At 35.4% G+C, this 17,928-nt stretch overlaps 1 protein-coding gene across 1 annotated transcript in view; it reads right to left on the reverse strand.

The window, feature by feature from the left end:
* HEATR5A (HEAT repeat containing 5A) overlaps positions 1 to 17,928 on the reverse strand; it is a 174,357-nt gene that overhangs the window by 52,835 nt on the left and 103,594 nt on the right. The window contains exons 17-22 of the mRNA XM_042780649.1: positions 15,711 to 15,901; positions 14,309 to 14,468; positions 10,016 to 10,205; positions 8,925 to 9,094; positions 6,298 to 6,324; positions 3,583 to 3,721 (exon numbers count right to left, since the gene is read on the reverse strand). Coding sequence (XP_042636583.1) covers positions 3,583 to 3,721; positions 6,298 to 6,324; positions 8,925 to 9,094; positions 10,016 to 10,205; positions 14,309 to 14,468; positions 15,711 to 15,901 — 877 coding nt within the window. The remainder of the gene's footprint in view (positions 1 to 3,582; positions 3,722 to 6,297; positions 6,325 to 8,924; positions 9,095 to 10,015; positions 10,206 to 14,308; positions 14,469 to 15,710; positions 15,902 to 17,928) is intronic.

Genomic DNA, 17,928 nt, shown 5'->3' on the forward strand with positions numbered 1-17,928 from the left:
AGGATTCTGTCTTTGTCTTTGGTTTTGATGAGTCTGATGATGATATGCCTTGTTGATTTTCTTTTGGGTCTATCCTGTTTGGGGTTCGTTGGACTTCCTGAAGGATATATTCTCATCTTTCATCATAGCAGGGACGTTCTTTTCCAGCAAATCTTGGACAATTTTCTCAGTGGTTTTGTTTTTCTCTTCCTATTCTGGAATTGCAATGACATGTAGGTTATTCTTTTTGATGGTATCCCACATGAACCTTAGGCTTTCTTCATTTTGTTTTTATCTTTTTTTCTGATTAATCCTTTACCAAAGAAGTATTCAGGTATTTGTCTTCAATCTCATTAATTTTGTCTCCCATTTGCTCTTTCAATGTGTTATCTATTTCTGACAATTTAGTGTTAGTATTTTGGATTTCTATCTGTAGATTTAGAATCATTTCTGCTTTTCAATTTATTTTGTCATTTTGCTCTTGTATTTTCTTACAAAATTCTTCTAGGGTTTTGTCTGTGTTTTCCTTGCTCTGTCTCTCAATCCTTTGAAGATACCTAAATATAATTCTTTTGAATTCCTTATCAGAGAGTTCCAATGCTGCTTATTCCTCAAGGATGTGTTCTGGGTCTGTATCGTGCTCCCTCGTTTCTACCGTTTTATCTTGCTTCTCTCTGTGGACTGTGATGGTCTGTTGTGTCCAAGACATTGTGGAGTTGTTGTATTTAGATCTCTGTTAACTGTTTGTGAAGAACAACCAGGGGAGTCAGGCTCTTCTTGGGTGGTTGTTTATCGTTGGCCCATTGGTGGAAAAGGAAGTGGTAGGTCTCACTCAGTAAGTGAAGCTGCAGGAGCTGTGGGTGTAGTTGTGTTGTATGGGGCTTGTTGCTGTCTCCCACCAGTTAGACAAAAATAACAATGGAATAACCATCAAAAGAGTAAAAGCAAATGGACAATACACACACTGTAATCACACAGGAACAGTAAACAAAAAAAGAAAAAAGGGGAAAAGGGAAAAAAAATAACAACAACAATGCAATATCTGGGGAGAGGGTAATAAGAGCAAAAAGGTAGAGAAGAAGAATGAGGGAAAAATGCAAAAAAGAAAAACAACGAACAGGGTTAACCATAAGAAAGAAAACAAAAATTGCAACCAGGAACAGGAAAACGAAAAAAAGCTGAAAACTAGAACCTGGGAGGAAGAATAAAAGGACAAAAGTAATAATAATGATGGTAGTTTTAAAACAGACAGAAACAAACAAACTGAAAAACAGAAAACAGAAAAAAAAAATTGGGGCAGGGCACCCAGTCTCTGTCCGAGCACACAGACTGGGATGGAATTCCTGCCAGCCCGTAAGGTAGGTGGGAGTGAAGGATGGCTGCACCTCGGTTCACCAACAGGGTGTGTGGTGTAAGAGTAAGAAGGGGAATGTCACACCTTTCCAGTCATCCAGAATGTTCTTGGGGTTCCCGGCAAGTGGAGTCTGTTCTTAAATCCTTGGAATCTGGGAGGATGCTGTTGCTTTAAATATCCAAAATGGTCAAGCCACTTGTAAATATTCAAAATGGCTGTACCTTCCAGACAGACAAAAGTCCACAGCTCAGCCCGCATTCCTCTTCGCTGCTTCCCTTTTTATTCCCTAGCCACCAGAGCAGTCCTCCATGTAGTCCCTGACTAGTAGGGCCAATTTTAAGGTTCAAATTGTTAGGTCCTACCACCACTCAGCAATATCCAAGCTGTCTGTGCCGTCAGGATCTCTGCCAGACTGCAGCTCCATATGTCTCCTTTTTTGGTGCTTTCATGCAAATTCTTCTGCTAGTTGGAGTTTAGTCTACTTTTATATCTTTCCCTTCAAGGCTCAGGGGTCCAGGATTATCTTCTGTATCTGTGTTAATTGGTTCCCCTTTTCTTTGTTGAAGAGGGTCTGTGCAGTTTTTCTGCCTATTCTGCCATCTTACCCGAACTCTATCACCTTGTATCTTACAAGCGATAAAAGGAGAACTGATCAGAGAAGGAGGAACCATACTAACACCAAGAAAGAAGAGCCAGCAGTGGGGTGGGTCCTTTGGACCTGGAGTCCTTGCACTGAGAACTTACTAGACCCAGGGGAAGAGTGATGCCAAGACACATGAAGATCTCCAAGGAATGCCAGGCCCACAGGTGTTGAAAGGAAACAAGAACCTTCCTCCCAAAGCCCAAAGAGAGAGAGAGTCTGGCATCCTGAATTTGGACTTCTAGCCTCCTAAACTCAATATGAGAGAATAAACTTCTGTTTGGTAAAGTCATCCACTTGTCACAGGTCTGTTACAGCAGCACTAGCTCACTAAGACAAAAGGACAGGCAAAATTTCACTTTACTGTTTTACTCCCAGAAGTAACTGAACAGTTCTAGGAATATGTATTATATGATCAAGGCATAAAGCAACAGATATACATAATTTAAGTGGTGAATGTAAAATGACAGTCACTTTGGAGAGAATATTCCATATTGTTAAAATTTCTTGGCTAAGGTAAGTCAAAAGAGCCTCAGTGGCATGGTGGTTAAAATGCTCAGCTGCCAACCAAAAGGTCAGTGGTTTGAACCCACCAGTTGCTCAGCAGGAGGAAAATACAGCAGTTTGCTTCTATGAAGATTTACAGCCTTGGAAACCCAAAGGGGCAGTTCTCCTCTGCCCTTTATGGCCACTGTATTGGAATCAACTCAATGGCAGTTGATTTTGAAGGTGAGTCATTAAATAAGTAATTACAGAATAGTTTTCAAATGACTTCTGCAACCTGTTTGATAATTAATATGCTAGTCCAGTAACGCTGAATAACCCATGTTGCAACAAAAGTAAGTTTTAATTTTATAAAAAGACTGTAAATTATATGGTTTATTGACAATAAAATGCATTATGGGCCTGAAAAGGTTTATTAAGTCTGTGACTTTCTAAAAGTGTGCCAGCACTTTGGAATATATACATATAAGTATAAAATATTAGCATTACTTTTATTTGTAGGCTAATAGTTTCTTCAAATTTATATGCAAGTCTGGGTTAATTATATCACAATTTTTAAATGAAGGGCAATATATCCTCAAAACAAACTTTACTGGCTAAGAAGTTCTTAAATATGAGATTTTGGGGGAAGGGAGACACAATGATAAATTACTTAGGTCTAGACCTATTTTCAGTTGTCTGTTATAAAAACTTGCTCTAAATCTAAACCAACAGTTTTATCCAAATCACAATTAAAAACATAATCTAATCCAATGATTCTCAAAGTTTAGTATTCATTAACATCACCTGGAAGGATTGTAAAACAAAGATAACATACATTATTAGGCTTCATCTCCAGATTTTTGATTCAGTAGATCTAGGATAGGTCCAAGTAATCTGCATTTCTTACAAATTCCCAGTTGACGGAAATGTTGGTGGTTCGAGGGACATCAGTTTCAGAACTATTACTCTAAACCAGTAACTTCACTGCTTGGAATGATAACTGTAGTAGGTTTAAGACATTTAAGTGTCAACTTTTAAATTTTATTTTAAAAACTCATATACATATGGAAAATTTAAGAATACACTGATCTGAGATGGTCATAATCTTGATAAAAACAATTACCTGGAGTCAACTCCTCTCTGTTATCCTTAGTAAGCAGAACAGCATGTTCTGAAACTTCAGCTGCTTCTCTTTGTACTAGCTGACGTAAACAAGCAAGTACTGCTCTTCTCAGTAACAAGTAGGGACTATAGAGATTCACCTGAAAAATATTATTTGGGGAATGAAAAAGCTGAAATTCTTGGTGGCACTCACTAAGTGTAATAAATATTCACAGGATCCCCTCCTTATCCTATCTAGCCCACCCATCACCGGGTAGAATACAATATATTAAACACAGAAATTTCTTCAAACTATTCTAGTACATATTTATGATCATATAACTTAGCACAAACTTGAGTAATAAGTGAGTATTTATAAACAAATCCAAGAAAAAAGCCTTCTGACAGTGTTAGACAACACAGAATTTATATGAGAGATTAAAAAATAATACAACTGTGAAATAATTTATCTGCAGTTTATATATCTGTGCTTATGCAACCGTGTTATAACATTTTGTGATTCTCTAAGTAGAAATTTATACAAAACCAACAACATGTTGGTTAAAATATAGGCTCTAGAGTCAAACTATCTCAGTTTGGGTCCTAGATCTACCACTTACTAGCTGTGTGATTTTGGGCTAGGTATTTAATCTCGCTATGCCTTCCAAAAAAAAAAAAAAAAAAAAACCCAAACTCACTGCCGTTGAGTCGGATGCAACTCGTGGCGACCCCTCCCTTGGGTTTCCGAGGCGGTATCACTATGGAAGTAGATTGCCCAATCTTTCTTCATTTGTAAAAAGGGTTTAACATTACCTTTATTTCACAGGGTTGCTATGATGATAGAAAGTAACATGCAAATAGAAAATAACATGCAAAATGCTTAGTATAGTTCCTGGTAAATATAAATGCTCAGTAAATATTAGTTATTATTAATGTAGTCTCTATCAAAACTATTTTATTCAGATGAAATGTAGAATAAGTAAATGCATTTTCAAATAAAGGCAGAAAGCATTTTATTCAGAAAGCATATTTATCAAAAATGCTCTCTGGACACAAGCATTAGAGAACAGCAAATTACATATGTGTGTGTGTGTGTGTGTGTATAAAAATAAAACAAACAAATTCAGTTCCATTGAGTCATTTCTGACTCATAGCAACCCTCACTGGGTTTTCAGGGCTGTAAATCTTTATGGAAGTAGATTGCCCCATCTTCTTTCTGCAGAGCAGCTGGTGGGTTTGAACTGCTGACCTCTGGTTAACAGCCAAATGCCTTATCCATTGTACCACCAGACTCCTTGGATATACATATAGTACACACACATTTGTATGTATATACATGTATACGTATGTACATATCTTGGATATGGAATATTTCTGCTCTGAATGTTACACTTAATACATAATTTTACACAGAAGTTTTTAAAATATGTAAACAGCAATAGGCTGTACCTACTTAAGACAAATGATAATACTGATGCTATACCTCAAATGAATAAATCAAAGGTTTGGATATAAATTCTTACTCAGTGACTTTATCAGTGGGATAAAAGCTAGAATTTTTGAAATTTATTTTATTCTAACTATGGAAGAAATCAATTTAGTGTGGTCTACAACAATGAATATGTGTTCTATGATAGTGATTTCCAAAGCAAACTTTGAGAAGTAATGTCATAATTCTTATAGTAAGCTTTGATGATGTGGGGAAAAAAGGACTGAAGTGGGTGAGTTCGTTGTAAAGAGTACAATTTCTGAAACTATGCGAGAAAAAAAAAAATGTGTGGTGGTAACTAGTTTTAGATTTATAAGAATAAATACATGCAAAGGAAACTAAATCCTAAATTTAAATTTAGAAGCCAGAAGACAGAAAAAAATTGGGAATATATTATCAGAGAAATGTATTGATGGGAATTGCTTTATAAATTGGTTCTATTATGCCCTCAAGCTGTACCAGGAACTCAAAACTGGAGAAAAATGCCACACAGAAAAGTCTCAAAGTAATGTCATTTTAGTCATATTTCATAACTCTGTTGTTAGAAACTAGTACATAGGATAATACAGAAGTTAAAATATAAAAAATTAAGTTTATCCATGCCCAAGATGACGACTGTATTTAACAAACAACGATTAGGCTCCCCCCCAATACCAACCAACACTCTATAAGACAGTTTTAAAGTCAATGAATCTACTAATTATTTTAACTGGAGATTTGCAAGCATGTAATACAAGGCAGGTGCATCATTTATTCAAGCTGGTCAAACAATCTTCCAGAAAAAGCATGCTTAAAAATAATCTTTCGTTTGATTCAAAAAAGATTGAAGGCCAACACATAAAGCAAAATGAGAAGCTTATTATCACCATGTCATTCCCCGGCACTTATACTGAGAAAGGGGAACAGAGTAGGTTAAGGCAAAAAACAAAGCAGGCAAAATACAGAACTTAAACCAAACTGTAACTTCAATTCCTTTCAGAAATGAGTATATTAAATCAAACTAATGCAAAATTAAGTGCAAGGAGTGAGTGCACCAACTGGAGAAGGTTAGGAAGGATTTGTTTATTGTTATTAAATAAACATCATTTAGCATGCCACACACACTGGACTGTGCATTAATGGTTAGCTTAACAAAATGATGCAAAGGAAAACAAGAATATCTACAACTAAAATTACAAAACAAAAACCCACAAAGACACAGCACTGCAAACCTCAAAAAAAGTTAGGAATCAAGGGTCAGGGACCTACCAACATAGAATTATCCAACAAGATCTCCTGCACAAAAACAAATGACAGACCGGTCATGACAAAACCAAAAGATAAATACTAGGATGACTTTGACAACACTCAGCTAAGCATTCAAGTATAAATGTTGATAAAGCTATTACTAAAACTGGCTTCAGCTAAAAAAAATGTACCATAAATACTTTATTTTCCAACAATAAAATCATGAGAATTCCAGGGCTGGAATTAAGAGTTGAGCTAAGATTTTGAAAAGAGTCAACTCAATCACTCCAAGACATAAAAGATACAAGATTAAAATATACAATAATAAAATATATACATTTGTATAATTAGGTTTTCCTTTGGAATGTCTCTGATTTAGCTGCAGTATGAAAAACAGATCAAATAGACACGAGTGTAAAAAAATGCTCTGTTGCATTTGTACGAACAGGTGTCCAGCAAGAGACAAAAAGTTAATAGTTTACCTCGTCACAAGTTAATTACAGATTTTTCTGGAAGCCAAGTTTTAAAACTGAGAGTACTCAGAATTGCTAGTGTTGGTAAGGCCAAGTTCAGAATGGAAAAACAGCATGCAATTAGAAGAAAACCCTTTCCTATAAGATTCCTTCCTAATGATGGAATGTATTCTGAATATTCAGAAGGCTTCAATTATTATGAAAAAACTTAAAAAAAAGAAAAAAAAAACTTTATGCTTAATAATTAAATTCTTCAGAGAAAAGAAAACCTGGTCATAAAGCTATTAAAAAGGAAATCAAAAGCAATTTGTTTACTATAGGTAAAGTGTAAATTCTATCTAATTAATTTAGAGTCAAATATTAAGACTACAGTGACTGATTTGAATGTATGATTTCTGAATGATGGAAAAATCATCTTACAGCTTGAATACTGTGAGTAATATGAATAATATTTATACCTGCTACTTTAGATTTTGTCAATTGCTCTGGCAAAAAAAATCTAACAGTTTCTAATCTTAATATTTAAAGGAAAGGAAAAATCAATTTTGATTAGATCTTATTTATTGTGAGTTAGGAGTTAGTCTTGATCTTCATTTCTCAATAAGCTTTACTTAATAAATGAACTTACGTACCAGTGAAAGGAAAAATTTTAAAAGCTATTACTGGAAAATTTCTACTATAATTCAAGAAGAAACAATGGCAATATTATTATATTTAAATGGAAAGCAAAAGTTAGATCAATTTGCAAAGGAAATGGAAAATTTTTCAACCATTGGCTTTGGCAATGATTTTTTTCAATATAGAGAATAATTAATATTCCTAGGGAAAAGTCTTTAAAGGATAAAGGTAAAATCCTTTTCCTTTAAGTGCTACTTTCTCTAATACATTTTTGACCCCAATCTGAACAACACAGGAAAAAGAATTTATGAGGAAACCCAGATATACCCTCCTTTTTAAAGCCTTACATAATTATGACTATCAAAATCAGTAAAATTAATAAAAAGCTATGTTTAAGACAATAAAAACATCTACTATTTATTGAGTGCCTGGCACATGTGCCTTTACGTGTAGCATCACATATAATTTTCATACTTTACAGATGAAGAGCCGAGGCTAAAGGGGTTATAGGATTTTCCTAAGACCACATAGCTTGGGGAAGGCTTAATGTAGGTAAGAGCTATCCACTGTACAAAGACTGTAAGAAATAATGAGGGCTGGAATTGATGAATGAGGAGTTTAAAAACCTGGAATCTAGAATTAGAGCTACTACTACCTAAATGGTGCAGGACTGGGCAGTGTTTTAGTCTGTTGTACACAGGGGGCCATGAGTCAGAGCTGACTAAACGGCATCTAACAACTACCTAAATGTGTTACCTTGGGCAAGTTGTATGACATTTTGGCCCTCAGTTTATCTTTGTTGGGAAGACCGGTTTTGAGTACGCCTGAGGTTCTTTTAAGCTCTAAAATGTGTGCCTTAAGCTTGAAAATGAAAGGTCTGTCTAAAGCAGTAATTTTTAACTGTCATGTTAATAGTGACAGTATGCTATGAACACTGCAGGGCAGAAAAAGGTAAAAAGCAATGGCATAAAGTTATGGCTCCAAATGGATTTCAATTTTGAAGCAAGTCCAAACAGAATTTGTAACGTTTAAGCTAAATCTTAAAACCAATTTTATCATCACAACTTTGATTGTCTTCATCATTCAATATTTATTGTATTATTAAAATCAATTTATTTATGAATATGCTGTTAGAATATGAAAAAAAGTGTTGTTTCTCCCTTTTGAATAGGAAAAAGTTTATATATAATAATTTGGAATAGAAGAAGACAGAAAAAAAGTATGACAGCGACCATACCATATAAATTTTTGCATGCCCCACAGCATTTACACAGTACTTGGGACATTATTATCACCCAATATATACTTACTGATTAATGAATAAATATTCCAAATACTAAATGTTTAGTGCAACATTAATGGAAGAAAAATGAATTAATACATGAGAGATTTAAAAGGTGATTTCATAACTTTTCCCTGCCCCAAAAAAGATCAGAACTGAGTGAAAAGTTATGTACATAATATATAACTGTACACAAACTAGATAATAATTAAAATGTATATGAGAATAAATCAAATATTTCAAACAAAAACTGTAATTTATAATTTTATACTTACACAAAGGCAGCTGACCAGGCTAGACAAGTTGACATGTCGTGGAGCAAACATGTGAAGCTGCTGAAGGCAAGAGATGGCTTGAGCTTGAACAAGGCAGTCTGGGTTATCCTGCATCACTGCACAACCCAAAAGGCAAGAAGTCCTTAGGGTAGAAACTGAAGTACTGTTGCCTAAAAGAAAAGCAGAAAGCTTTTAATAATATACCTATAAAATTATTACTCTTAATATAACTAAGTTTTAAATCTATTGCCAATTTTAAATTTAAGGATCTGTGAGGTAAAATTTCTTCTAAGGAAAAGAAGGTATAGTCTAGGTAATATTGTTAGACCACATTAAATTGTTTTTAATCTGAAAAGGTTATTTCACCACAGTCATTAGGCAAAGAGTTTACATCAAATTTTCATGAAAAGTGGAATGAGAAACTAATAAACTTGTTTGTTAGGTGCCTATGAGTCGGTTCCAACTCATCGTGAATCTATGTACAACAGAACAGAACGACTGCTGGTCCCCAATTATAAACTTAGCCCTCCTTATATATTAGTTGAGAGCTACTTCCATGTATTAAAATCATATACTCCACAATTTGAACTGGTAAGAATATTTGCATTTTTGACTTATTTACTTCTTAAAAAGAGATCATGTCTGTCTTTTTAATTCTTAAAGGAAGCAACTGGAGGATATATGCAATCTTTCTAAAAATGGTACTACTTGTCTTTTCTAGGTAAGAGAAATACAGACTATATGGCATTTAAACATTCATTTAACATAACATACTAAGCATCGACCGTGTGCCAAGCCAAGAAACTTTTCAAATTCTCTGTCATTCTGTACAGAAAGAACTAAAGCCTAGAGACATAAAAAGATTTTCCCCAGGTCATCCAATTAATTAAAAACCCACAAAAACAGCTATGTATACCTTGTAGCTCTGGACCCAATGTGGTAATAAGGGCATTTAAACAGCGACCAAGACTTTGGTGAACTTCAGCATGAGTAGGAGGCACATTTAACAACAACATTATGATAAGAGACATAAAAAGATTTTCCCTAGGTCATCCAATTAATTAAAACCCCAGAAAAGCAGCTATGTATACCTTGTAGCTCTGGACCCAATGTGGTAATAAGGGCATTCAAACAGCGACCAAGACTTTGGTGAACTTCAGCATGAGTAGGAGGCACATTTAACAACAACATTATGATAAGAGAAAGGGTAGGTTCCACATGCACGTAATAGAGTGGGCCAGCAGAATCAATTATCAACGACAGAGAATGCAGTGCCCAGATCTGTGAAGAATGAAAAATAATTTAAAATGTTACAGTTGCATGAACAAATGTATAATATGCTAAACTATTCTTTTGTTGAAGAAAGTGATAAAGTAACAACAAAGTATTAAAGTATTGTGTGATACTACTAATCTGTAAAGAGAAATGGAGAATTTCAGGATTTAGGAACATTTTTCTCTTTTAATATCCAGTAAAATGCAACTCAGAGACAATCACCTAATTTAGAGTGATATATTTAGACATATCGTAGTTCTATGAATTCTAAGACAATGTGTAGTACTGTAGCTAACAGCTTGAACTAAATGCTATTGTTAAAAATGTTTATTGCTTAATCTATGTAAAGAGCAAAAACTTCAGTTTTAAGCCAGATGTAAAAGATAGCAAATGCTGTATGATTCCATTCACATAAAGTATAAAACCAGGTAAAACTGATCTATGCTATTGCAAATGTTTGTGGTTAACCCTAGTGGGGCAGGTAGGAACTAGAAGAAAGCATGAGGAAGCTTTTTGGGTTACTGATAATGTTCTGTTTCTTGATCTAGGTGGTTATATGGTGTATTCACAGTTTGCTCGCTTCATTCAGAGAGATACACCTTAGATTAAGTGCTATATAGATAGATAGATACAGCAGTCACATTAAACAAGTGTTATATATATATGTATTTTATACTTGTGACACAAATTTAGCCCACTATCTTTGTTTTACAAATAAACTTTTATTGGAACACAGCCATGCTCATTCATTTACACATTATCTATTCCTGCTTTCCTGTTATAACGGCAGAAATGAATAGCTGTGACAGAGATGGTATGTCCCACAAAGTCTAAACAATTTATTATCTGGGAATCATTCTTCAGTGAGTACCAAGGTTCTGCTTAGGGTGATAAAAAAATGGTTTTTGGATTAGATAGTGTTGATAGTTGCACAACTCTGTAAGTGTAATTAATGCCAATGAATTATACAGTTAAAATGGCAAATTTTAGGTTATCTATTTTACCACAATAAAAAATTATTATTTGGCTCTTTATATAATAACTTTGCCAACACCTGATTTAGATAAAACAAGATGGGCCATATAAAGTCTAATCTCATTCGTGGTAGCTATGTTCTAGAAACCCAACTCAACCCACTGCCATCGAGTCAATTCTGACTCACAGTGACCCTACATGATGAGACATAAGAGTAAAAGTGCAGGAGAAATAAAAAACAGTTCAGATTTAAGACGGCAGGAGAATGAATTGACAGAAATGTATAAGATATGTAGAACAATATGGTGAACTGGTTAAGAACATAGGATTTGGAGTCTATGACTCATGAGTCTATGACTCATGTCAAATTTGTAGGTTAGTCAGAACAGGTGTATATGGTTCTTATTGACCATTACTTTGGTGCAAGGATGTGAAGAATACTGAAAGTACCATGGACTGCTAGAAGAAATAACAAATTGGTCCTGGATGAAGTGTAGCTCACATACTATGGTCATGTTGTCAGAAGGGACCATTCCTTGGAGAAGGTATCAAGTTTGGTAAAGTGGATGGTCAGTGAAAAAGGGGAAAGCTCTCAATGAGACAGACTGACACAGTGACTGCAATGATGGGTTCAGGTATAGGAAGGATGGTGAGGCTGGCACAGGACTGGGCAGTGTTTTGTTCTGTTGTACATAGGGTTGCCAAGAGTTGGAGCTGACTCAAAGGCACCTAACAGTAACAATTAGTACAAGGAGAATATTGAAACTGAGAGCCTTTATAATGTACTAAATAAAAGCTGGAAGAGTAGCAAGTGAAGGTAACTGTGATGAAGAATCTGTTTTGAGTAGAGGTTGGTCCAATCATTTCAAATCAAAACCAAACCAAATGCCATTGAGTCAATTCTGACTCATAGCAACCCTACAGAACAGAGTAGAACTGCCCACAGGGTTTCCAAGGTTATAAATATTTATGGAAACATATTTACTGCCTCTATCTTTTTCCCACAGAGCAGCCTCTAGGTTTGAATCATTGATCTTTTGGTTAGCAGCCAAATGCTTTAATCACAGTGCTACTAGAGGTCCTAATTATTTCAAAGAGAGGGCAAATTTCTACAACATTAAAGGGCAAGTATAAGTTGTCCCTAACCTAGAATTCATAACCTGGAGACTTACTGTACAATGCCTGCCACCTATTAAGCTCTCTGAAATAGTAGAAGCTGTTATTAAGGTGGAAGGAATATCCATATTCAGAAAAAGATACTGAACTTGATTTGGAAACTCTTAATTTGAGGTGAGGACAGTCAGAATTGAATTTTAAAAATCCACCAAGTTTTCAATGAAGAGTCAAACGGCCATGAAATACATGAAAAGATGCTCAACATCATTAGCCATCAGAGAAATGAAAATCAAACTCACAAGGAGATACTATTTCACTTCCAATAGAATGGCCAGGATCAAAACAAAACAAAAAAAAATTCAGAAAATAACAAATGTTGGCAAGCATGTGGGGAAAAGGGAACACTTATCCACTTCCTGAAGGAATGCAAAATGGTACAACCATTGTGGAAAATATTGTGTTGGTTCCTAAAAGACTAACAATAGGACTACCATATGACCCAGCAATTCCATCCCTAGGTATATACCCAAAATACTAGAAAGCAGAGACTGAAAAAGATAACTTGTAGGCAATGTTCACTGCAGCATTTTTCACAATGGCCAAACAGACTTGCCCATCACCTGATGAATGGATAAACAAAATGTGGTACACACATACAATGGAATACTATTCAGCCAGTAGGAGAACTGAAGTCTTAATATATGCTACAAGATGGATGGAGATTGAAGATATTATGCTGAGTGAAATAAGTCAGTCACAAAAGGGGAAATATTAGGACTTCAGTTATATAAAAAAACAAGAAAAGAGGGAAATGTGTAGAGAATAAAGGTTATTACTGGTTACCAGGGACAGGAGGGAGGGAGAGAAAAGGGGTTTATTTCCTGTGGAGTACCAAGTTTCTGTTTATGGTGACAAACAAATTGTATTAAGGGTAGGGTTATACAACTGACTATAGCAATTGCTGTTAGTAAAGTTGTACACCTGTAAAAAGTTGAATAGGCAAAAAATATGATAAAATATATTTACAACAATCATACAACACACACAGAGTAGCTGCTCAGGCTACTTATGTACAACCAAAGAGCTCATGGGATTTGGTTCCTTGGTTTGGGGATTTAGGGTCTTGGTTTCATAGCACATCCCAGTTAACTAGCTAATAATATTTTCAATATTTCTGCTCTATCTCCTGGTTCCTTGCACACTGCATGGGGTCTTAAAATCTTGCCAACAGCCATCCAAAGCACTACTATTGTTTTCTATTTGCCTGGAGCAATAGAGGAAGGAGAGCCAGGAACAGGAGGAGGAAATGGAATGTGTGGCTTATTGCCTCTAAGAACAACCATCTCTTTTGTCATGGCTAGAATAACTGGATGGTACCTGACTACCATTACTAAACATTTTGATCAATGACTCTATAGAAGAATCCTAATCAATAGGGAGAAAATGCAGAACAGATTGCAAACTCTCATGGACTCCAGACTTTCTGGAACCATGGAGGCTAGAAGAATTCCTGAAACTAAGATAATCTTTAAACTAAAATAATCTTAAACCTTAAACTTAAAATATTCCCTGAATTCTTCTTAAAACCAAGCAGTAGTTTAGTTTAACTATTAAAGAGTGTCTGCCTTGAGCATTGTGCTCTTGTAAAATCTATCTCTTTGGGATCAGACTGAAAAAACCAACTGGAAAGTTTACACAGGAAATTTAGGGGGCAATGAGTTTATGTTAGTGTGTGAGGAATATCTCAGAAAAAGGTGGGTAAGATTGGTTGCACAACTGTAATCAATGTCACTGAATTGTACTTGCAGAAATTGTTGAAATAGTGTATGTGTTGCTGTGTATATTCTCAGAAACAACCAAAATAAAATAAATAGTTAAAAAAAATATCTACCAAGGCTAACAATGGCTTTGACATTTTATTATAGAGGGAAAACATTCATGAATAACTATCAATAAAACCAAATCTGCATCATCTAAAAGTCATGAATTTCATGGAAGGTATCAGAAGAGGTTCTTACCTGCATATCAGGAGAAGTACTGTCTTGAGACAAAGTATAAAGTATTCCAACACAAGAATTTAAGTGCTGAGAAGAACTTATTCCTCCTAAATATCTATATAGGGATCCCAAAGCCAATGAGTGTCCTGTTCTGGTAACTACATCCCTTGCTGATTTCAATCTGTAATTATGGAAATAAAAATAAATGATAACTTCTGAAATAAAACTAATGCAAGGGACACTGTAACTTAAGTCAAACTTGATAGGAATAGTTGCAAAATTCGGAATTTTATTTTTCTGTTAATTGACAAAAAAATTCTGAAATAATTTGAAAGGTATCTTGAAAAGAAGAACATTTTAAATAAAAATATCTTGACATTATTAATGATATTTCTGTACAAACAGCTTTAGTGTCTTTCAGATAGAATACAGGATATTCTATATAGACATAGAAATGAAGTTTATAAGGCAGACATTGTAACTTTATCATTATTACATCTTTATAATTACCACATTGCTGAGATGCTTGATAATATAAAGAAAATTTCTTTTTCTTTCATATAAAGAGAATTTCAACGTAAAACTTTGATACAGAACTAATTTTAAGTTGTTATTACTGGACTTTTTGTACAGTGTACTAATTTAAGTGCTTTACATGTAGTACTTCCTTAATTTTCCCAACCACCCCAAAGTTCTATTATCAGCCCCCTTCTAAAGATGAGAAAAACAAAATAACAGGTAAATCTCACAATGTAAGCAACCATAACTAAATGGCAGAGTTGAGATCTGAATCAAGTTAGTAAACTGACTGTAAACTTCAAGTTTCAAGCAAATCAGAATCACATATTCAGTATACTACCACCATCACTAATATAGCTACTGGGTATTTGTACTTATTTTACTTTTTTTGTATTTAGTATCTTATATCTCTTTAACATTCTTAAGTTGGTAGAACATTTGGAACAGAGGAAACTAGGCTGAGAGGATGAAGTAAAATGCCCAAAGTTACAGAGCTAGTTAGTGGTAAAAATAAAAATACGGTTTATGTTTCTAGATCTGTAGCCTATAGTTTTGTCCTTCCTAGTAGACCGTTCTTACTACCTATCACTTATAATTTTACACGACAAAACTCGGTAAGTGTCTTGCTATGGAAGAGGTCATTCCACACATGGTCAATTTTATCATTCATTTGGACAGCAATCTTTTTCTTATTATATAAAGACTGGAGCTGAAGTAAAAATAATTTTATGTTCCAAGACTGGCAGACCAAAAGATTTTTCCTTTATTTACATCATTCATATCTGTCAAATTTTCTTTTCTTAGTTAAATCTTGGAATGAATATTTCACTAGTTCCTACATACCAGCAAGCTATCCCCAGTTCTGGCATATACTCCATGAGTATTAAATAAGAAATTTACTTACTTGTCAAAGCTAACTTGAGCTAATCCAACAGTAAAAGCACCATCATCGACCACCTGGGCTAATCTAGCCCATGCCTCTGCAGCAGCACATCTCAACAAGGGGTTGGGACTTTCTAAGGCTCCCATCACTAAGGTTAGGGCAGGTCTTCTAATTTCTTCTGGACCTAAACTTCCCTTGGAGCCAGCCATGTACTGAAATATGAGAAAGATCCAAATTTACAGCTATAATAAATTCTCCTATCCACTTTAGAATGTATATTCTGATTAACTAATTATGTTCATTCTTAAAAACAAAAACAAAATTAAAAAAAAAAACCACACTGAACATACAAAAATAGTTTGAATTGTTTCCTTCACAAAGTACTTTGTTGTTGTTGTTGTTATGTGCCGTCGAGTTGGCCCCGACTCATAGTGACCCTTCCATGAGTTTCCAAGGCAGTATCACTACGGAAGTAGATTGCCCCATCTTCCTTCTGAGGAGTGGTTGGTGGGTTTGAACCACCAGCCTTCTGGTTAGCAGTCAAGTGCCTTAGGCACTACGCTACCAGAGCTCCCACAAAGTACTTTAGAGCTGTAAATTCCCAGGCAAATAATATGGCAATCAATTATCACTGCAGCATAAATATGTTCACAAGCACAATAGAGATTTCCATAAAATAATCAATAAAGTCTATTACATTTCACTTAAAAACAATAATCCATAAATGGAACAACTTTATCCCTTTATCCTAGTAACACTCATTTATTTTACCAATAAAAGACTGCATTAGAATGAGGAACACACAGAAGGCAATTATTTTAATGAAATTGTTTTCCACTTTTTCTGTTTAAATGACAGATGCAAAAAAGACTAGTTTCAAAACACACACACAGAGAAAAATCAAATCCAACAGGAGCCAAGTGACCTTTTCCTTCTCCTCTATGAAGTTTTACCTACAACCCTTTATGTCTCAACTTTAATAATTCCTATATTGGGAGGAGTTCCGGTAAGATGGCAAAATAGGCAGAAATATTGCAAAGACCCTCTTCAGTAAAGGGGAACCAATTAACACAGATACAGAAGATAATCCTGGACCCCTGATCCTTGAAGGGAAGGACACAGAAGTGGACTAAACTCCAACTAGCAGAAGAATTTGCACAAAAACACCAAAAAAGGAGGCATATGGAGTAGCAGCCTGGCAGCGATCCTGACGGCATAGACAGCCTGGATATTGTGAGTGGTGGTAAGACCTAAGAATAACCCAAAAAGTGGCCCTGCTAGCCAGGGACTGCACGGAAAACTGTGCTGGTGGCTGAGGAATAAAAGAGGAAGCAGCGAATAGGACGCTGGGCTGAGCTGTGAACTTTTATCTGTCCACAGGGTGCAGACATTTTGGATATTAAAGTGCCAGCGTTCCCCAAATTCCAGGGACTGAAGAACAGGCTCCACTTGCCAGTAACCCCAAGGACATTCCGGACCCAGACGACTGGAAAGGTGCAACATTACCCTTGTTACTCTTATATGCCACACCCTCTTGATGAACAGAGGTGCGGATGTCCCTCATTTCCACCCACCTTCTGGGCCCACAGGAATTCCACCCTCAGTCTGTGTGCTCACACAGAGCCTGGGTGCCCTGCCCCGCCCTGCACCCATTTTTTTTTCTTTTTTTTTGTTTTTTAGTTTGTTTTTGTCTGTTTTAAAACTACTATTATCACTATTACTTTTGTCCTTTTTTATTATTATTCTTTATTCCTCCCCTCTCAGGTTCTAGTTTCTAGCTTTTTTCTTTTCCCTGTACCTGGATGCAATTATTTTTTTCCTTTTTTCTTTCTCGTGGTTAACCCCGTTCCTTGTTTTTCTTTTTTCCTTCCATTTTTTTCTTCATTATTATCTTTCTCTACATTTTTACTCTTGTTGCTCTCCCCCCAGATACTTCAGGTCTTTTTTCCCCCTCTTTCTCTTCTTTTTCCCTTTTTTCTTTTTGTAGTTGCTCTTGCAGTGTAATTACATGGGGTATTTTTTTGTCCATTTGCTTTTACTTTTTTGATGGTTATTCAATTGTTATTTTTGTCTAACTGAGTGGAAGACAACAACAGGCCCTATACAACACAACTACACCCACACCTCCTGCAGCTGCACTTACTAAGAACCACCACTTCCTTCTGCACCAATGGGCCAACGATAAACAACCACCAAGAAGAGCCTGACTCACCCTTGGATGCTCCTCACAAACAGTTAA

Source organism: Orycteropus afer, unplaced genomic scaffold, assembly GCF_000298275.1.
Source record: "Orycteropus afer afer isolate SDZICR_OR568_19922 unplaced genomic scaffold, OryAfe1.0 scaffold00051, whole genome shotgun sequence".
Taxonomy (NCBI): Eukaryota; Metazoa; Chordata; class Mammalia; order Tubulidentata; family Orycteropodidae; genus Orycteropus; species Orycteropus afer.